The 23,197-nt window shown below is 42.7% G+C and overlaps 1 protein-coding gene across 5 annotated transcripts in view; it reads right to left on the bottom strand.

Annotated features, from left to right (window-relative positions):
• LOC146867704 (glutathione S-transferase omega-1-like) overlaps positions 1-23,197 on the bottom strand; it is a 481,051-nt gene that overhangs the window by 55,322 nt on the left and 402,532 nt on the right. For all 5 annotated transcript variants that reach the window (XM_085607050.1, XM_085607035.1, XM_085607059.1 and 2 more), the window contains one exon: positions 19,470-19,576. In XM_085607050.1, coding sequence (XP_085463176.1) covers positions 19,470-19,576 — 107 coding nt within the window. The remainder of the gene's footprint in view (positions 1-19,469; positions 19,577-23,197) is intronic.

The following is a 23,197-nucleotide window of genomic DNA, read 5'->3' as shown; positions in this document are numbered from 1 at the left end:
AGCAAAAAACCTTATTTTCAATTGTGAAGACTTTCACCCACCCCAAAGCTCTCCAACCCGAAATCCCCCCATCCCAAGAGCTATGTGACAAAATTTCTGATTACTTTGACGATAAAATCACCTCCATTCAAAAAAACTTCCCCCCTCCCCCTTCAACTCACAAATCCCTCGACCCCGACCAACCTTGCCTGACTGTTAACAGTCTCAAAAACTTCACTCTGGTGACTCTGGCCCAGACCAGTGAAGCGATCCTCTCCTGCAAATCTGGATCCCCCTCTGACCCCTGCCCCCCTAAGATTCTTCATCTCATCATTGATGAGATCAACCCTATCGTCAATGACATCATCAACCTGTCCCTCAGTTCTGGTTCTGTTCCCCTCTCATGGAAAAAAGGCGTGGTCAAGCCACTGATGAAAAAAGCCAACAAATCCTCAACGGACTTGACCAACCTCCGCCCTATCACCCTCCTCCCCGCCCTGGGCAAAATAACTGAACAGCTAGTCCATAAAGAACTTAAAACCTTTCTGGAATCCCACAACATACTCCATTCCCAGCAATCCGGGTTCCGGTCTAAACATTCTACCGAAACTGCCCTAATCGAACTGACCGACACCATTAAAACATTGCAAGACCAAAGGAAGAAGGCCATTCTGATCCTTCTTGACCTTACGGCAGCTTTCGATACCATATCCCACTCCATCTTGATCAATAGACTTAAGGACATCGGCATCACCAACTCAGCCCTATCATGGATTAGATCTTTTCTCAGCGATAGGTCCCAAACTGTCACCTTGGGTTCCTTTCAATCCAATGAGAAAAAGGTGTCCTCCGGAGTCCCCCAAGGGTCCATCTTAAGCCCCCTCCTCTTTAACATCTATCTTATCCCTCTGCTCACCCTGATTGAATCATTCGGCATAACTGTCACTTCATATGCCGATGATACTCAGTTGATCATCCCCCTTGACGACAATTCCAACAAGGCAGAGCTCAATCTGAAACACTGCCTAACCGCAGTATTCCAATGGATGGACACTAACCACCTTCGGTGCAACTCAAACAAAACTGAGATCCTCCCCATTGGAAAGAATGCCTCTTTCTGTCCTGCCCTGTGGTGGCCTGATAACTCTGTTGCTCCCCCCCAGACCGTCACCTCTGCCCGGAATCTCGGAGTCCTTTTTGACTCTGACCTTTCTTTCGATCACCATGTCACGTCCGTAGCAGGAAAATGCTTTGGCATAATCAAATCCCTGAGAAAATTCTTTGATTTTCTCCCCCTCGATTCTAGAAAGACAGTAACTGTAGCCCTCATACTCTCACGTGTAGACTACTGCAACAGCCTTCTGGCAGGGACCAAGAAGTCTACTCTCTCTAAACTTCAAAGCGTTCTACACACTGCTGCCCGCCTCGTCCTAAAACTTCCACGCAAATCCTCAATCTCCTCAGCCCTGAAGACCTTACATTGGCTCCCTTTGCACAAGAGAATACTCTTTAAGATTCTCATTGTTGCCTTCCGAGCCTTTAACAAAACAGGTCCCTCTTATCTTACCAAGCGTTTTCCACATTACAATCCGAGCCGTTCCCTACGATCTTCTCATGAAAACTTCATGATCTCCACCAAGTTCAACCTGAAATCCAAAGGCGGAAAAACCCTTAGCACCCTGGCTATTAGAGCCTGGAACAGCATGCCGAGACACCTCAGACTTCAGACACTTGAGAAACCCTTTAGGAAATTTCTCAAAACTTGGATTTTTAATCTCTCCGACGACTGGACCAAAGCATCCATCTAGTCTTCCCCCTTTCTCTCTGTGACCTGTTTTCAAGGATTTTCAGCGCCATGATGCTCCTTCCGGAGCGAACGCCGCGCTCTATAAATACTCCTCCAAATACTCCAAATACCAGTACTACCAGTATTAGCCCAAATATACTACTGTAATTACTATACCACAATGTGCTAACTAGGTCAGTTTAACAACACACAAAGCTTGTGATTAATATTCTTTAACCTTTAAAGATCTCTAATACAACACAAAATCTCAATCATTCATAATCTGGTATGCGTATCACTGATGTAGAACTTCCCGTTAACAACAACAGTACTTACAGGTGTGCATATCACTGTATTTTACAAATTTGGTTGCTTCATATGGTGTGCGCCTCACCGATGTGTACGCACATGAAAGAACGAAAATCACCCCCCAGGTGTACGTATCACTGCTGGAAATGCCAATCTCTATTTGTTGTGTAGCACGCTGTGAAAATCCAAAATATAATTAGCCTGCTGGAAGGTGTGCGTGTCACAGGACACTGCCCTAGATGGCAGCGACACACAAAATACCTGTCTCATCATATGCACTTCCCTGCGCTCCGTTGTTAGTCCAAGATGGCCACTTGACGTCAGCATCAGTGCATAAGCCACACACACTATGATGTGAGTCACTGAACTTCCAACTCCAAGATTCCCCTCGCTGAACTGCCGATTCCATGATTCCCTCACTCCTTCCTCCTCAGCTGCACTACAGGATTCTTTTATCCATCACAGCACAATGGGGTAAGTAGAAGCTTGTGCTCTAGGTCGTGCCTACCCTCTTGTGACTCCGCTCATTAGGCTTCTGTTGCTCCTCTCGAGACCGGCACATGTGGTCAAATTAACAGCCATCCTATTGTACTCACAGCACCCAGACTCACAGGTCCAGTCAATTCTTCATTTAATTCTACATCATGCATCCGATAGGTGCCGAATAACTTTGCTGCTTCAGCTATCCATGTTGATTCCAGGCTTATCTTTTTCTCATATTCAGTGGCCTCCAGTTCCTTCTGCACACGATGGTTCTCACGGAGTTGAGATCATTGCCAGTTTGTAGAGAAGATACACACTCCGAATAGAATATACAGTTCCTGCATTCTCAACTTGTCACAGCAGGGAAAGACAGGGATGCAACTTCTCACTTGCCTTACGCTCAACCCTCAACTGCCACCCCACAAAACCTTCAGATATCTCACACCCTATATTAACTCATAAGCTCACCTCCTGCATTCCAATGCATACAAGCACCAACACCACAGGAGGAGATGGGAGGGTAGTCATAGCAAGAGAGGAGATTGAAAAGAAACAACGAGAGGAAGTGGGAGAAATAGAAAGAGTGGGAGAAAGAGGGAGAGCAGAGAGATGGAAAGAGATCGAGAATGGGCAACTCAGAGAGAGAGAGAGAGAGAGAGAGAGAGGGAGAAACATGAGAAAGTAGATAATTTTTTATTTATAATAGGGCTAGACTTAGAAAATAAAGTAGAAAGAGACAACACAGTTAGGGGTAAAGAAATAGGAAATAAATAAATGAGAGAGGCGGGAGAGAGGGTAGACCAGAGCCGAAGAGAACTAATGTTTGTCTGACAGAGAAATCTAATTAGTTATAACTTCCTACTCTGACTTCTAGGGACCTCCCATTTGGGAGGTTCAAGATGTCCTCGGAGGCTGACTTTGCAGAAATCCGTAGGATTGCCCTGCATACATTTTTTCATACATGTAAAAGGCATGTAAAGGGCAATCAATACATGGTTGATGAAAGTGTTCGCACATGATTCACTGATGCGAAAGCCTTTCTGCTGCAATAGTCTGTAATGTCATCCACCGCAGATACTGTAGACTGATGCGGTTTACAATAACAATGACACAGCAAAGCAAAGAGTTTACAAAGTGATCTCAGTTACCAGTGACGATTCTGCAGTGAAATGCTACATAGCAGAATAAAATCCTTAATGGAAGTGTTTTGTGCCACAGAACCAGTTTCTTTGTGTTGATAGCAAATTGTTAACTCAATTATACTTGACCTGCTATTCCGCTTGTTCTTCGCACATTTTCCAAAGATCTGTTTTTTCTCTTTTCCGCAAGACCGGGTAGTATCTGTGCGCAATATTTATAGAACACCTCATCTTTTCATAAAGGTGAGGCTTTCTAGCAGGTGAGGGAGCTGGATAGATTCCGACACTGGCGCTGATAGCATGAAGCGTATGTGTGCTCGTGCTCCTGGTTTTGATTTGCAAGCGCCACCACGCGCAGGGATAGTGCACGTGCAGGGATTTGAGAGCGCCTCCCACGCGCAGGGATAGTGCACATGCAGGGATTTGAGAGCGCCTCCCACGCGCAGGGATAGTGCACGTGCAGGGATTTGAGGGCGCCTCCCACATGCAGGGATAGTGCACGTGCAGCGATTTGAGAGCGCCTCCCACGTGCAGGGATAGTGCACGTGCAGCGATTTGAGAGCGCCACCATGCGCAGGGATAGGGCACGTGCAGGGATTTGAGAGCGCCTCCCAAGTGCAGGGAAAGTGCACGTGCAGGGATTTGAGAGCGCCTCCCACGCGCAGGGATAGTGCACGTGCAGGGATTTGAGAGCGCCACCATGCGCAGGGATAGTGCACGTGCAGGGATTTGAGAGCGCCTCCCACGCGCAGGGATAGTGCACGTGCAGGGATTTGAGAGCGCCTCCCACGCGCAGGGATAGTGCACGTGCAGGGATTTGAGAGCGCCTCCCACACGCGTGCGAGGATAATGATTTACTTCAGAAGCTTTTTAATATTTTTTAACACTAATTCACTCATAAAAAGTTGATGAAGGCCCAACTGTATTCAGATGGTTAAAGTTCACGTGCTATAACCAGCTGCCACAATAGCACATGAATGCGTTTTTGGATCAAAGTAAGTTTCGTCCGTCAAGGGTTTGATTCCCAGACTGAGAAGCAAACTTACTGGAGTAATGCACTCTTTCCTTTATAAACTGCAAGCTGAACGCCCAGTGGCAGTGCCACCCCACTGCTCAAAAATAAAAATAAAAATAAAATGATAATAACGTATCCTTATAAAATGACAATACCAAATCGTTATTATTATTTTATTTTCCCTATTGCAGTCAGTGGTGGGATGCGGCAGGTTGGCCAGAGTAGGGGAAGAGTGATGCACACTCCCTAAGTGCGCATGAACTGTTTGGCCGGCTCTCTTGGCCCAAACAGTTCATGCCACTCTGCATGTTCCTACCAGGTTCACTGCACATAGTCTCGCCGAGTAAACGGACTGATTGCAATGCCTCTGGCAAAAGACAAGTTCAGACCCGCAACCTAGCTCTGTTTAAGAACGGCTCGCCATGAAACAGACATTGCTGACAGTGGCCAATAATTTGAAAATTATCGAACAAAAAAAACAAGTCATCCAATGTTTTCCTACAGTGGACCTTTGACAACATCTCTCATTCACCTGCCCATCTCCCAGCTTCCCTATCTGTGATAATGCTCTATTTCTCAAGAGTGACAGAGTATAGTGAGAAGAACTGAACCTATTCAAATTATTTGAGTGGGAACTAGAAAACTCAAGTCACTCTACAATAAAACAAGAAATACTTTTTCTGAATAAAGTGTGAACCACATACTGGCGTAAGATGTTGAGTACTGAAGTAAATTTCGTTATCTGTCACCAGATTCAAAGCACAGGCCTAGACTGACACTTAGCAGGGCCTGGAGACACATGCTTTGGGTTGGAGAGGATGAAACAACAAAGCGGCTGCTTTCTCCAACTTCGTTTGAGCACAATGCCATCTCTGATTCTATGAACGAGGAGAACAACATAGCATCACTCAGAAGGAACAGAAGCATGACCATTCACTGCATGGCTTCACAATAAGGCCAGACAGTGACTGCCCACAGTCTATAATGCTCCCACCTACACACGGCCTTGTGAGCTTGTACCTGCAAGGACAGACCAACCTGAACCACTCTGACTAGAACAAACCCTTGCCTTGTTCTACAATAGCAACAACAAAGATTAATTGGGGCCAGTGAACTCCGTGCTCTGAAGACTCGGAGGGTTGTGCTGTGTTTTGTCTGGTTCCTTAACACAGCGCAGGTTCTAGAGGCCTGGTCACAGTAACAGACCTGTCCATCCTAACATGCACATCTGGCTTATTTCCTTCTGCCTGCAAATCAACAGAATTGGCCCATTCCTGAACAGAAACCCAAGGAACACAGCGCAGCGGCTAGGGGAACACAATAATGAAAACATATTGGTTCTTCAAAGGAAAACTTGTGGTGGCTTCAGGGTGGGAGGCAATGACCTACACGCTATAATGGAGGATCCACCACTGCTCGCTCACCATGACCTATTTATGAACTTTTCTCAATGATGACACACCTCAGGGACTTGCACCCATGATGAGGCACCTGCAGTCTTGGTGGATGTAACCATAGATCAGCAAGGCTTGAAACTCATATATAGAATAGATGCTCTGCTTATGACCTCAAATATTACATCACTCATGATAAGTTAAATTACATCACTGATGACATCGCAAATGACATCATTGATGAAATCACTGCTGAATGCCCACATTCTCACATTTTTGTGGCCCTTCACTCAGTTTTTATTGGAAACCTCCCTGCCCCTCCCTTTGGTACACACATGTTCCCACAGCTAAACCAATGAATGCAAAATGTTTGCCATACACATGTATTTTCTACAGTAGGCAGCTTCTCCTGTGAACATTTAGGTACAAGGATTATAATTGTATTATTCATGAACTCTCATTTTTTCTCACCAATGCCACTTTTCGCACTCCTGTCTGAAACTTGGATGAGCGAAAAGCTTTATTAGTCGAGCCAGTAGACTCTAATATGTTAAAGAGAATGTCACAGCTGACAAAAAGGGAAGTGCTCCAGAGTGTTACAAAAGTACTTAGGCATAACTGCAAGTGGAATGCTAATCCTGTTTTCAGGCTAAAACTCTTTTTTTCAGCTGAGCTATGAGTACCACTGGGCACTAGGGGCTATATTCGTTGAAACATGGAAAATGATTTGGTTGTGTTATTTCCCACTTGTTAGACCTCGCATCTTTGGCGTGGTTTTCCCTGACTTTTTGCCTCTACCTCCTGTATTTTTTGACGCTGTGCTGGATTTAGTTTTTGCTGGTTTAGATGCTTTGGGCACTTTGCCACTGCTTGAAGTACTCCAATTTTTGAGACTCCAGAGGTGCTAGGGGTAGCACCCTATGACTTCGAGTACTTCCTGATGTGGTATTATAAAATTCTGCATATCTTGATAATATCACAAAGAACTTGGCAACAGAAGCTGAAATATGAAAAGACATCTTTATTAAACTCAAATAAGTGAGACTACGTCGCACAGAAGCCTTAGCAACTGAATGAGGCAGTCTGCAGAACAAAAAACAGTCTTCCCTTATATACAGATTCTTGTGCTTCAGGCACACATTCTTCAGTTTATGGTATGGTCATTCAAAAGTATATATTACAAACGAAAGAGCAGAGTCATGATGACCATCCCACATTCCAGTTAAGCCAGCCCGCAATTATTTACCCAGCAAGACTCAGATCCCACATCAGATATCGATAGGCCCCAATAAACATGAGCATCTCCTGTTTGGGAAAGCAAGCCATAAAACAGGAACAGTCAGGTGTGAAAGAGATTAGCTGGAGGCTTGTGTAGGATGAAAAGGTTTTATGGTGTGTCAAGCCCTGATGCTAATCACAGGTGGACGGAGGAAGGGGAGCTCGTGAGACCGGACTGACCTGGGGCAGCAGAGCCAGCTGCCCAGGTCACAGAGAAGTCAAAGGAAAGCACATGTACTGTGAGGCCCGTATTTGCTTCAATATAGCCTATGTAAGGGCAATGACAAGATGGCCACCGCTTCCAAAATGGAACCCGCGAAGTAATGTAAAACAACGTGTACACAGTGCATTCATAGCTAGAACGGTATACAGAGCACTTGTACATACCGCATTAACCATTCGCGGTTCACTATTACCGAGATAGACAGGGGTAGGGCCCTGCCTCCTACGTGGTCCCAAATTCTAAAGTACGACAGACCCTCCTTTTGCCCTTACATAGGCAATAACTATACTCATTTCAATCCGAGTCTAGGTCAATATTCACGAAGTCATGGAGATGTTGCTGTATCATCATCCTATTACTTAGCGACTCTCACGGGACACGTCTTCTTACACATGTAGTAGCACAAAGGCCACATATGGCAGGACAAAATAAGGAATACCTCTATCTAGGTGGCATAAGATCACACCCCCAACAATTAGTGATGTTCACTACTAACTAGTGTCGATGCAGGAGCTGTATAGAAGAATTGCATACGAATTCTAATCTTTTAACCTGCTCATGTTTAGAGAAAGGGTGAAAAGAGTGCAAAGAAACAGTAGTGGAAAAAAGACATAGGTTGAGAAGCGGGTGCAGAAGTCAATCGGGTAGAGAAAAACAATCCCACCCATAAATGACAACGTCATGTTTAAAACCCACTAGAAAACACGTTATTAAGAATATATATATACAACGGGAGAAAGTAGCGACCACTATTACAAATGAAATATTTAGTAACATTTTAGGGCTCCTATACATTTTTTTATGTTCAGGTGAAACAGTGGTGACCCTCATCAATGCTCTGAGGTGAAAAGGGGGCACCTTTCTACAGAAAATGGATTTTATTCTGCTTATACTAGACAATGCCAGCAAAACAAACAGTCTTCTAACACCTAGTCTATACAATCACACAGAAACCTCTCGTGAAACCACCTATGCCCAGAGTCCGTTCAAAAAGCCTCACTGGCAGGCTTCCATTGTCCATCAAATCTTCTTCTGTTGTTTTCTTTTGCATGGGCCTCTTCATTCAAGCCTTACATGAGAAAAGAAAGTACTGCTTAGTTGGAGTGCCCTCCTGGCAAACACTCACAGCTCACTCGAGGGTCTCAATGTTTCAAGGCAGTGCACCTGTGTCTTTCCTCTGCTGCAGACACTACAAATAATATGCTCTTCATTGGTCATGGGCACAGATCATCTTGTGCAGACCCGGGACCATTCTCAGGATCCAACACTCGTCACTCAGTGTCAGAGGACGCTCAGGCTGCTCTTCCATGGGCACTGGAATGTAGTGCCTTCTGTCAATCTTGGATCCGCCGGTGCACTGCACTTCCATTGAAGCAAAAGAAAAGAGGGGGTGTGTGTGGCCAAAAACTCAGGCCAAGGGGCTCAAGGGACTGCACACTGTCAGAGGTTACCAGCACATGACAGGCGCTCTTTTGTACTGAAATTCTAGTTCTTGGCAAAACCAGCTCCTTCTTCCTTTCTGATGTTGAACGCCTTCTGATGAAGCAAGTGCGATGCTTTAAACAGTTCGTTGTATAACAAGGGGACTGTAAACAGGTGGCCTGCGGTCCTTCAAAGGAGTGGCCACACGCCATGGGACAATTTTGGTCCAGAATACACTGTCTTTCTCAGGAAGCAATACAAATAAAAAGGCAGTAGGCAAAACAGTGCCTCTAAGCTTTTCAATTGGGTTTCCGTGTGAGAGCCTCCATCATCTAAGGGTAGATAACTACACGAGAATTCTATCTAAAATGGATGTCTTCACATATGGTGGCATTGTCTAATAGGGCAAACACATTTTTTTTTTCCTGAATGATTACATATAAGTGTTTCTAAATTCTTTATCTAGGACATTTCAATAGAAAAATCACATGGTACAGTTTATCATAGGCATGTAGAAACCTTTCATATCAGGTGCACTAGGCAATACACAGGCTAATAGTCAGATATGAAACAAAAAGACAAGGACTAGAGGGTCCTGATATTTGCATGATTAGAAACTTCTGATCCCACCGAAAATCAAAGCAGCAGGAACAAAAGGGTAAAAGCCACGTTAAAAATAGACATTGAAAATTCGTCATGTTCAAAAGGGTAAACGTAAGATATCTCCTATTGGTATGGAAAACTTGTATTACTATAATATTGAGTCAGTTAGCCAGGCTATCGCTACCCTGACAGTCAGGCTGGAAAACATTGCAGCAGGCCTAAGGAAAATTCTTGGAAACCAGTCTGGTCATGCAAAAGGGAATTGTACATAATATGGGGGTTCTTGGTGCATCACTGCAGTCTGGAAGTATGTACCTGAACAATACACCTACAATAATAAATGGGCTGACTGGTGAAAGGAATACGGAAAAGGGAATTGGAACTAGGACACAACTAAAATCCCCAATCACTAAGCATAATGCGACATTGGGCAGGGAAGAAACAAAAGCAATAAAAAATAAAAATCTATAGGAAGGACAAGAATTTACTTGGGTGGTAGTCAGGCATGTGACAACACCAAGAGTACGGGTGATACACAAAAGGCCAAAGTCACATACGTTTTAACTCTACCGCTGGCGATTACACCATATACGGTAATCTTAGGTAATGTTTCAGTTCCTTCTGCAGGTAAAAATGAAAACCAAGTTTCCTTTCAAGAAGCAAAGGCCATATGCTACTTAGGAGACAGGACACCATTACCTAATGTAATATAGAAATTAGGCCACCTTGAGTCACAGATCTATAATTTCATCCTTAGGTCCAATCAAGGATACATAAATGTAGGGCTGCCTGTTCCTTTAAGGGAAGGGCAGTAACGTGACAGGTGACAGGTGACAGGTGAAACACTTCGATCCTGTAGATCTCTTTTAGTTTTCTGTAATACCATTATAGCCAATTTAGACATGCACTGGTGAAGTGTTGTCTCTCATGCTCACAGCATGAAAATATCATTAGCTGTGGAATTTAGTAACCAGAACAAGTTCAACCAACTGTTGCGTAGCGATGGGCACCGTCATGACCATCCCCTTACAATATAGGTAAACTTGTAATAGTATCAAAAACAACGGAAAACATGCAAAAAATAATAAAAACGCACAAAACGTCAAGCCATCAGATATACTTGCTGTATATCAAGCACAAAAAGCATAGACAAAACAATAGTATATGTAAAAAGCGGTGACACACAACACCATGTCATGTACTTTATGCACTGTAAAACTGCAGCCCAAAACCCAATATCTGGGCCTGTTTAATTTGTCAGGTTTTAAATACTTACCCTCCTTTTTGACAGTAGATCACCAGGCAATGGAAATCTGCTGTCAAATATAACTCTACTGTTTCTCTTCTAACATACAGGACCAGCAAGAACAATTCATGATAGCAATTCGTTCACATTTAGGCATGTAGCCTTAAAAAAAATTTTGAATCTTTTTGTCTGTCTAAGACTTAATGCAACACTTCATTTTCTGTTAAAGAAGAGCAACTATAGCAGGCATCATTCTATTTTCTTTTTTAGAGCACTAATGTATCAGCAAAGCATTTAACATGATGTTTGGACTTTCAAAGAAAACCCCTTTTCCCGGTGGAATTAAGTTCTTTAGTTTTAGTGATGCTATGGAGAAACCAGAAACCCCACCTTTAGAGGCCCGTGTAGCAAGGGCATTCTGCATTCCACAGAGGCAAGGCCCTAATTTAAAAGGTCATAAATGTCAACTCCATTGTTTACGGGAAAGATAGCATCTCAGCAGCGTGACCGAGCCAGCCTCTGCAGCTCTCCCAACCCCCAGCTTCTGACACTCTGAATTCGTCAAAGCCAGAAGGCCTTCCTAATTCCTCCTAATTCACAATAATTTACTCTATTTTGAAAAATAATTTCTCTTTTTTAGGCGCTAAAAAAATTATCCCTATTCCCAGATTGTTAAACTACATGTACTGTGAATAATTCATAAAACTTAATGACACGCATACCAGTTTTTAGAATAAATGCTTGTTGCAATCCTATGCAATGGTACACATTTCATCAACCTCAAATGAATAACCTTCTCAGTAGGCCCAGCTAAAGTTAGACTGAACTCCAGCAATTGGGACCGCTTTCTGCCCCAGTCCACTGGCACTGCGAATTGCATTTGCAATGAGTTTTGATATTTTCTTCATCATTTAGTCACTTGCCTTTATTCAAGCTCCGTTCGTCCCTTTCATATCAGCATATGAAACTCAGTGCCTCCCGTTAGGTAATTACAATATTTTCACCCCTACTGCTAGAACCTGCAATCTCATCTTTCCCCTCCTACTTACTCAAACCGATACCACATTCCTTTTTATTCCCCTCTTCAATACAACCTTCCTCACGCTACTCTTCATGTCTTTATTACTCCCGTTCATCATCTCTCTTCCCTCCACGGCATTCTATTTTCCCAATTGTTCCTCTCCTTCCTACGCATTACCTAGTTCCTATAACCGTGATTCTACGTTTCTCCACCCCTCTATCCTTACTGACTTCATCACGTACCTGCTCACAAACATCCTCTCTTTCCTTCATCAAAAAAAAAATTCGCCATTTCTCTTTCTCTGTGTGGGTGCTAACTTCATTAAGGCCGTTTTTTATTAACATCAAATAGTTGCGGGTTGCGACACCATATTTTATTTTATTTCTCCAAGTTTTAAAAAGGTCCTGTTTTTCATAGCGTGTTCAGTAGTATCGTGACAGACACAGCTAAAGTTAGAACCTTCAACCCTGATATTAAAACAAGCCTTTGTACTGGCACATTGACTCATTGAATCATAAGAAGGCACAACCTGTAAATATATATCAAAACCTAAACGTATGCATTTACTGAAGCCTGAGACACTTTAAACAGTACTCTGAATGAAAGAAAATGCAATTGAAACAGTCTTTTTACCCAAATTCGACTTTGATATTTTAAGCATTAAAAAATGAATATCCTACAATTTTCTTGCATAATATGCATTACCAGAATGTCTATTACATAACCCATGAGTCAGGCATTGGAAATAATAACTTATACTTTATAAAAATGAGCTTGTTTGCGCCTGCGCCAAGGGAAAAATTGTACGCGCGAATGCTTGTCATTTTAGTGATGCAACACAACTTAAATCAAATTTTAATGCTAGGAGGTCATAGTATGAGTATTAAGCTTTATAAATATCAAAAAACGATTTTGAAAAGCACTTATATTTTTAAAATAATTGTTCCCATGATTAATAATTTTCTTTTTAAAAAATCCCAATTATTTGTTTTTGTGATAATTCCATGTATAAAAAACAAGCTGCATCCCTTGCCTATCATTTTGGACACATTTAACTCACAAGCCTAAGCGCATAAGCCCAATTTGAAACGCGTCACATTTTTGCGCCACTTTCATTTAAAAAGACGGTTCTGCCAAATTTCACCCGTGTTCAACTGGGAAGGTGCTGGCTGAATGAACATTTCTATCAAATATACTGCAGCTGAAAAGTTTGCCTGTGAACATCTAATATAATGCATCTAAGGAAAATGCTGTAAATTTATTTACTTTTGCAAAAATAGATAATTTCGTTTCTGGGGCCTGATTTATATCTATCGAATGTGTTTCTAATTTTATCCTTTAAGCATTTAACGGCAGTTTTGTATATGTGCACAATTGCTCATTCTATAAATTAAAGAGCAACACATAGCTATTGTAGCACATCACATTGTTCATTTCTGGATTTTTGTTTTAAGTTTCTACTTGATATTAATTAACCAGCAAACTACTTAACAGACTGGAAACATCAGAAGACCCACAAACACATATTGAGCTCATTTCAGACATAAACAGAAAGGGGGTAAACAGACAATACAGCGCGCTTTAGCCATTTTTCATAAATAGCGCCGTCGCAATTTACTTACAGAAGTTGCACTAATGATAAAAAAACCACAGACATTTAAACACACAGTTGACTTACAAATCAATACGCATGACAGAAAGAAAGAACAGCTCACAGACTATATTTGAAACAAACCATTTGCAAATACTGTTGCAGGTCATATTTACAAGCAACGCTTTTCAATAGTGTTCCAAAAGGCTGCATGAACAGCCCCACAGACAGATGCATGTCCAAGAAGTAGTGAATGCGCTCAATTCACTAGCTCTGCCTAGCAGAACACCACACAAAATCGTTGTGCATATCTTCATTCATGAAACTGCGCAGAACGAAGGATCCTTGTTTTGTATTATGTCATATTTTAATTCCCTGGGGATACAAAATCACCAAGGAAGAAATATGTTTTTAAATTTAACCTATTTAGATATTTCCTACACTATGGTACCTTTCAAAACAAAAAGCAACACATTTTTCCATGTGAGCTTACAAACAGGCATGCCAAAAATACTGCGGAAAACGCAAGTATTATGATCAAAACCAAATGGAGAAATATCTCCTCATTACCTGCCTACACAAATTGCAATTCGCATATCCAAACCTATACAAACCAAAAGCTACATTTCCAAATTTGCTAAGATCAGGCATCTTATAGCTCACTAATCTAGCTTCAAACTTCAAGGGTTTATCTCTACCAATAAACTCGCAAATATGCGAGACCCTCGGTTTTGGTAATTGCAATGACCAAATCAGAAACCAAGAAACCAACCCCTCGGCTTTGGTAATTGCGCTAACCAAATTAAAGAACCAAAGGACTGGGAGCGACCCACTTATACTTAATTTTTATTCTTAATAATCAAAAGGTTATCCAAATTCTAATTGTCAAGTTCTACATGACCAAACGTCTTTTATAATACTCACGCCAAAAGGGTTCTTTTTCTCACCTTTTGAGTGACATCATGTGGAGGATCAAAATCAGGAAGAGCAGAAATATACCGGACTACATAATCAAAGAATCTCCAGAATCCCTGTGCACAGAGTACCTTCTTGGTAGAATCCCGTTCTGTCCTTCCAGTAGATTTCAGTCTCCTGACAAGATCACTCCCACAGAAAGTTGGGCGCCAACTGAAGTACTCCAATTTTTGAGACTCCAGAGGTGCTAGGGGTAGCACCCTATGACTTCGAGTACTTCCTGATGTGGTATTATAAAATTCTGCATATCTTGATAATATCACAAAGAACTTGGCAACAGAAGCTGAAATATGAAAAGACATCTTTATTAAACTCAAATGAGTGAGACTACGTCGCACAGAAGCCTTAGCAACTGAATGAGGCAGTCTGCAGAACAAAAAACAGTCTTCCCTTATATACAGATTCTTGTGCTTCAGGCACACATTCTTCAGTTTATGGTATGGTCATTCAAAAGTATATATTACAAACGAAAGAGCAGAGTCATGATGACCATCCCACATTCCAGTTAAGCCAGCCCGCAATTATTTACCCAGCAAGACTCAGATCCCACATCAGATATCGATAGGCCCCAATAAACATGAGCATCTCCTGTTTGGGAAAGCAAGCCATAAAACAGGAACAGTCAGGTGTGAAAGAGATTAGCTGGAGGCTTGTGTAGGATGAAAAGGTTTTATGGTGTGTCAAGCCCTGATGCTAATCACAGGTGGACCGAGGAAGGGGAGCTCGTGAGACCGGACTGACCTGGGGCAGCAGAGCCAGCTGCCCAGGTCACAGAGAAGTCAAAGGAAAGCACATGTACTGTGAGGCCCGTATTTGCTTCACTATAGCCTATGTAAGGGCAATGACAAGATGGCCACCGCTTCCAAAATGGAACCCGCGAAGTAATGTAAAACAACGTGTACACAGTGCATTCATAGCTAGAACGGTATACAGAGCACTTGTACATACCGCATTAACCATTCGCGGTTCACTATTACCGAGATAGACAGGGGTAGGACCCTGCCTCCTACGTGGTCCCAAATTCTAAAGTACGACATGCTGATCAGTGTCAAAGTGCAAGTGCTCCCTAGGTAAATTGTTATATTGATTGGTTATCCATTATTGGTATATTTGTTTCACCTGTTAGCCCCTAGTAAAGTGCACTGAGGGTGCCAGGGCTGGTGATTCAAATGCTACTAGTGGGCCTGCAGCACTGATTGTGCCACCCACAGGAGTAGCCCTAAAATGGTGTCACAGGCCTGCCACCGCAGTGCCTGGGGGCCGTTGCTAACTGCCATGCTGACCTGACCAGTGTCCCCACTGGCCAGGCCTAACCCTTCCCTTTCTGTACACATTGGATACCCCTATGGAAGGCCATAGGTACCCCCCTGGGCAGGGTGCAGTGTATGTGAAAGGTAGAGCATGTATTGGTGTAGGTGACATGCTCCGGTAGTGAATTACAGCCATTTTCGTTTTTCACTATTGAAAGGCTATCTTACCCATAGGCTATAATGGGGAATGCTGAGTATAATGTTTACCTGCATATCTTCCCATGGGAGCAGGATAGAAAATTAAAGTCTGGTATCCCTGAACTCAGAATTTAATAACACATCTTTTAGGAAAGATGGTTTTTAAATCCTTTATGTGTGCAAACAGCACTTTTAGAAAGTGTCTGTTTCCTTTTCTGCCCTTTCTGTGTTCCTTGGCCTGTGAATTGACTGTCTGGAGTTTTGAGTGACAGTGGCTTGGGAATGCCAAGGGGCTGGGGAATTCCCCGAGACAGGGTGAGTCAGCACAGGGCTGAATAGAGAGATCTGCATCTAGATGGGAGGGAGGAGTTGCACCTGGGACCTGAATAGGACAGTGCCTGCCCTCCACAGTGCTGGTTCCACCCCCTGTGGTGCGTCTGATGTCTCTGCCCTGCACTGTGAAAGGAGAGAAGGAATCATGTCAACAAAGTGCTCCAGGGCTGTGCTTTCCCTCCACAATGCTGGCTCCACCCTCTGCTTGGCGGCTGACGACCCTACCCCTCTCTCTCAAAGGAAAGAAGAAACCAAGTAAACAGAGTGCTCCAGGACTGGCCAGAACTGGTTCTGACTAGGCCAAGGCCCCTCTGCCTTCGGAGGACAAAGGATTTTGGGGTATAAGTATTGGGACCCAGATTACAGAAAATTAGTTCACCCTGGAATCAAGAAGGAACCTCTGCTAAGGAGAAAGCTGGAAGACTGAAGAAGAAGGACTGACCTGAAGTAAGGTTGACCTGCAGTTGCTTTGCTGCAAAGGAGAGGGGAAGGACGTTGCTGTGTGCTGTGTCCCCTGGCTTGAAGGAATCTCCAAGGGCCTGAGTAGAGCTAGCCTCCTGTTAAGAAGTCCCAGGAACAAAAGGACTTCACCCCCAGCTTCCCCCTGAACTCTGCTGTGTGAGTTCTGCCCTTCCTAGAGTGCTTGATCCCAGTGTGGGGCCTCTGGAAGTTGTGCCTGCTGTTGGGAAGCTGACCAAGAGAAAAGAAGTAAAAGATCTGCAACCTTTTCACGCACCACCGGATTAGCGAGAAAGTTCCCGTCGCTGCGAGTATCGTCGCAGAGCCTGCCGCTGCTGAGTTAGATCGTCGCACCGCTCGTTAGCGGACCGCATTTTGTCGCTGCGAACATCGTCGCAGAGCCAGCGAAGATCGTCGCATCGTGCCTTTGCGAGTAAATTTCTACCGGAGAAGCTGCGCCTTGGAATCCATTATCGCCTCACTCCCCATACAGATCAGATTCGTCGCACACGCCCGCTGCATGCAGCGGGGTTGTTGCATCGCCTCCCCAGGGTCTCAAGAGTGACGCTGTTGCTTGTTTTTCAAAGCCTGAGCGCCGCTAGGAACTTTTATCGCATCACCAGGTACTGTTGGCTAAAATCGATGCTAATGTGGATTATTTTGTCACTAAGCTAAGAACTCTTTTGAAACCATATTCTTGAACTGTGTATATTGGATTTTTGTTGTTTTGGTCTTGTGTAGTTTATATCAAAGTACTTTATTTATCTACACTGGTGTGGAGTCCATTTGTGGTGTTTTCACTGTGTTACTGTGAGTGTTGGTACAAATACTTTACACATTGCCTTTGATAAGCCTGTCTGCTCGTGCCAAGCTACCAAGGGGGTGAGCAGGGGTTATCTAAAGAGTGTATCCCCCTTACCCTGGCTAGAAGCAAGGGTCCCTACTTGGACAGTGGTACCTACCTCTGCCAACTAGAGACCCTCAGATCTAACACCATTCATATATAAAAACTGATAATGTTCTGATAAATGCAAAGGAATATTACCCATTGTCTTGTCAGGTGATACTGTGTGCAGTGAACCATGCTTTATCACAAAGCCACTTATAATCCACCACCAGAACATTTATAGTCGCTTCATTTTCCCAACAATGTGGGAGTGAAGCTATAGAAATATCCCTCATAAGGTGAGAGGGAAGCTAAGAAATAGCCCTCATAATGTGACACTCTGGGAAGAATTATAGTCAAAAACCTATGAAAGTGGAGCCACTTTGATATAATTATCCTCTTATCTCAAGAAATATTCGGATATCAGTTGTGGTGAATACACCTCTTTCAGAAGAAAGATTAACCCATGCAGCGGATCTCACTAAACAATCAAGACATCTGGAATGATGTTAACACCCATACAGTAGTTTACACATCATAATAAAGAAAAATAAATGTAACCAAAGAGCAGATAGGACGCCTTGCCTTAGCTATTTGAATGTTTAGATATGCAAGTGAGATAGCTCTAAGGATTAAGGCATCCGTCGCAGAGCACGTGTGTAATGTTAAATTCACAAGTTCAAAGTGTGGTTAGTAGACTGCAATGTAATATAAGGTGAATATGCAGAACGCTGCTTGTCACACATGAGGGTATCCAGGCGCTGAGTAGGCGGGTGGTGAGGCTGGGCCTGAGTACAGGTGGTCTCAATGGTCCCTCAAGAAGACTAGTTAAAAAGCCACATGAAAAACAGAGAGTGCTATGATTGGTTTGGTCGGCCCTGGGGCCGACCAAACAGTCAGCGCCCATAACATTGGGCTAGCCAGTCCTCCCCAACCTTTCCACCCACCCGCCCCCAACCAGGCATACCCTTCTTCTGCTTTCTCGCAGTGCGGGAAGCAGAAACGTAAAATGGTATTCATACCATATTACGTTTCTGCTTCTCGCACTGCGAGAAAGCAGTGGGGCGACATTCCGACGCCCACGTGGCGGAGCCACCCTTGTTCACAACGATTAATGGCTCCACATTCCATCCAGTGCTTTATTTTTGATTCAATTTTGTCACTTTAGCTTGAGAATTATTTTTAATCCATGGCTGATGCGGTTTATTGATGGACAACTAGTTCTTGGTAGTAGTTCTAAGCCATTCGTGTTTGACACAGGCTGGCTGCAGGGGGGAGAATATTCCCCTAATGCAAGGATCTGAGAACAGGCATACTATTATTTTTTTTTATACCTCTTTAACATACGGTTCCCATTATGGTGCCATTTTTAACATGTTAAATTGTTTTTTATCTTACAAAGAGGGCAATATTTTTGTATTTCACTAATAATAATTGAAGACATGTACATATGCACACTTTTGTAAAATGAATATTTGCTCATTTCCTTGCTTTGACTGTAACATAAAAAGGTGTTTTCTGAAAGCTGAGTTTTCACTGTATCTCCTTCTGCTGATGGTCTGTGCAGACTCTGATAGACTGATGCATATAGGTGGCACTAAACAGAGCATGAGCCTGACATACTGCCACCAGAGGGCGCTGCACGTGGAATGGTTGTTACTCATGAACCTGTGCTTTAATTCTGTGTTCGTCCACATGCTTTACTGATGGTATTTAAAACTGAACCAGTCCCACATTGCATTCTAATATTTGGTCATCTTCCCCCAACAGTGGTAACACAAATTGCTTTTTACTATGCAGTTGTCAAAATGACTGCCTTTGCCAGTGATTGTTAAAAGATATTCATCATATGAATAAAAAAAACGTAAAGGATACTTACTCCTGAAAACAAAATGCTTCCGCACGTTCAAAAAAGGGCCATATCATGTAGTCGATCATGGATACTGAGCCTCCGCCAAAGTAAGGAGACTTCTGCCGAACGAGGACCTACAATACACAGACATAAACAAAGCGGTTTCTTGTTTGAAATGTCGTAAGGCAAGTAAATCTGAAGACAAAAATAAAACCTACCTGCATGTACACTACAGCAGATCGTAACATTGTAGCCATCTTTGTGTTGCACTTTTTATGGATAACACAAACATAAACACGACCAAGTACACACTGAAAATGATATGCTTCTGGACTCGAATAGTGTTAGGGCTTCTGTAGAGGGTGTGATGGATACTTTGTTTTGGGACTGGGGGACCATTTTGAAGTTAAACTTCTTTTGATTTACAGTTAGCAATGCCTTCCTAAGCATAACAGAAACCAGGAAGTACTTCACACTGAAGATACTGACAAAACATTTTGCCTCACCTTATGCCCCAGGATTCATTTTGAAAAAATGCCAGGGTGATGAACTTACTCCAGGTCATTGAAGACATTGTCTCCAGGTCTGAACATTTCACTTACACATCATTATTTTCAGGCGTGTTAGTCAAATTTTTTCAATGGAAACAAAGCAAGACTACAGTTCCCAGACATCATTTGGTGACCACACAAATGTTCTAGATTAGAGAGAGTGTCCCCAGTGACCTTGGAGGAGGTGGTCACCCAAACAAGTGTACTTGTGAAAGGGCAACTCCAGAGATTGAAGGTGGAGAAGAAGTAGAAGCATCTGCAGATGATTAATGGTTCAGAAAGTTTAGAGAACAAGCAGTGGCAATGCCAATATGTCTAGCTTTAAAGGAATGTTTTATGGTTACACAATGCACTGAAAGTATATAGAAGGTCAGGTGACAGTTGCACTGACAACCAAGACCTAAAAATCCATGTAGGTTAATGAATGCCCTCTTTCCATCTGTGACGCTGCCAGAGAACCCCATGAATGAACTAAGACAATGCAATAGCATTTATGTGGCCATGAAATTTCAACCTTAGGCAGCTGGATAAATAAAATGATCACAGCTAATGTGGAGAGCAACCACTTTACTTTTTTTGTGCAAGCACAACAAATTCTGCCCATTCCAAACATGTACTGCTGTCTCCCAACATGCGGGCAGAGCAAAATCCCCTTCTCATTGTGTTATCACATAATTGTCTGCCGACAGTTGCGCTGTCAAGCTACACCACAAAAAGGGAGACAGGAGATAAGAGGATTGTTCAAAAGAGTAGGATGATGTACAAATGAATATTTAAGTATAGTTTCTTGACCACAGTCATGAGATAGGACTGCTCTCATGAGAGGATGTCAAACAGAGGGATGGGGTGAGCGTAGGAAGGCAGTGAAGGGGGATTCAGTGGGAAGAACACAGAGTGTTTACGAACAGGTCATGGGAAGAGGATTCTGAGGGAAAAAGGCTACTCTATGGAAATACAAAGATCTGTATTATATGAGAACAAAGTTGAGGTTATTTTTTGGACACGTCTGAAGTGAATAGCTTCACGAAATGTGGTTTGCCATTTGTGGAGATGACAGTTCATGTAGTTTAATAAGGTTTTGCAAGACAGTAGTGGTTCAGAGTTGATGGGAATATGGATCTGGAAAGAAACATTGAAGGTAGGGTGAGGGCATTATTAAATTTGGTGAACAAATCAGACTTGTGTTGTTTGGGACAGGTAAGGATGGTTATAATGGTTCTGTGTGCCTTGTGGCTTGCAAAAGTTAGATGGGTTTTGAACATTAGATTGAATTTGGACCCCTGTATCACTGTAGAAATTGAGGTTTGTAGAGTAGTGAACAGTGATGACAATCACAGTCACATGGATCAGACTGTGGTCAAGAAGAGTTGATGGATCTATGTTTGTGAGAACCAGAAGGGAGTAGCTGAGAGTAATATCTTGAGTGGGCAGATGGGGACTCCTAATCACTTACGCTGCTGCTGGTGTGAAGCCTGGGACAGTTGCTATATAGTTGCTTAAAATAGCAAAGTGAACAAATAAGCATGTTTGTAAAGCAGGTAAAATGAGGACTATTCAAATACTTAGAACTTCTGGATAAATAACTATTAAAATACTGTAAATCTTTTCTCTAGGGGATGCTCTCTGTCAATATAAACCAACCATGGAACATATCAATATGGGAAACACATATTCAGTTCAGGATGGGTCACACCTTCACCATTTCTGTCACACCCACCAGTGACAAAAAATGCCAATGCCTAGCAACAATGCGAGTGTAATTGTGCAAGTCCCCGTTGATGATTTTTAAAACAAGGATTATTTTGCCTATTTTAATCAAGGTCATTTAACCAGACTATCTGTATAATTATTTTTGATGCCACTTGTTAATTTGCACAAATAACTGAAAAGATAGATCAGTTCTCTTTTTCGTTTTCAGATAAAAATCCTGCATTTCCTTGCAGAATTTAGTTGTATTCAAAAACTTCCTTCATCAGTCTTCACCACTCCACTCCCAGCTAGGGCCGGTTCTAGAGTCTGTGGGGCCCGTGCAAAACTGGAACATGCAAGGCTCTTCATAGATGTGACATCACAGAGAGCGATATCAATTTAATAACTTTTTTCTGGCATTGTTGAAGCAGCTTCCCAAGAAACTACTTACCTCGTGTGAATAGCACTAAAATGGCTACAAATATCAATAATAAACCAAATAAAATATGTACACATATTTTAAAACTATATTATGTGGAAATACATGACATTAATCAAACTGGCTCTGAAATCTAGGCCCAGGTCTCTCCAAAACTGATATTACAATGTCCACTAATTGTTTGCAAATTTGGGCATGATTAAAGTTCCAAGTCAGATTGCCCTAGAACTATACAGCAGGACTTCAAGTAATTCCCAAGCCCTCCCTTTACGCTAGTGAAGTTGAAGATTTCTTTTCAGCAGGCATAGGGTATCAAAGCAACAAATACATGCTAGATTGGGTGAGCGACCCACAAGAGCTGCAGCAAACAACAGAAAGCACAGATTCCAAAAGATAAGACGAGGATACTGCACAAGTGTCAAACATAGCTGGGGTGGCTAATATATTGACAAGAAGAAGCACCAAAGCTGGACCACACCTGCACCTGCACACTGAGCACCTAAACACACAATTACTGTTTAACTTCATTTTTTTAACCCCTTCAGTGCCCCGCCCTTTCCCCCTCCTGTGCCGGGCGTTTTATTAGCGGGCGGGGTTCATGACGAGATAGTCTCGTCATGGGCACAGCGCAACCGTGCTCCATGACGAGACTATCTCGTCATGGGCATAGAAGAGGTTAAGAGATGAAAGGAACTGAAATAACTTAACATTACACGCAAGAGACAGCTTAAAAGGGAAAACTGTTTGCGACCAAGTTAAATAAAAGACTGCCACTGCTATTCTGGGAGCGAGTCAACAAAGAGATACATTAAAGCAACAAAATAAAAAGGGCTACTATAGCAGAATCTGTGCAGTTTACACCTATCTGGAAAGGAAATGTAGCAACAAGGAATAGCTAAGTTGAGGGAGGAGATGCTTGACTTGCAAAATAACGCTACAGTAATGATAAGAGACTTAGAGTTTAAAAATTAAGTCACATTTCTCTAATATCTGAAATGACACTTACCAAATTGCATATTTAGCGGACAAAGTAATAACCAAATTGTGCCTGCCCGAAGGTGTGTCCATTTTATCTT

This window comes from Triturus cristatus, chromosome 1_2 (genome assembly GCF_964204655.1).
Source record: "Triturus cristatus chromosome 1_2, aTriCri1.1, whole genome shotgun sequence".
NCBI lineage: Eukaryota > Metazoa > Chordata > Amphibia > Caudata > Salamandridae > Triturus > Triturus cristatus.
This window is presented reverse-complemented; position numbering and strand designations above follow the sequence as displayed.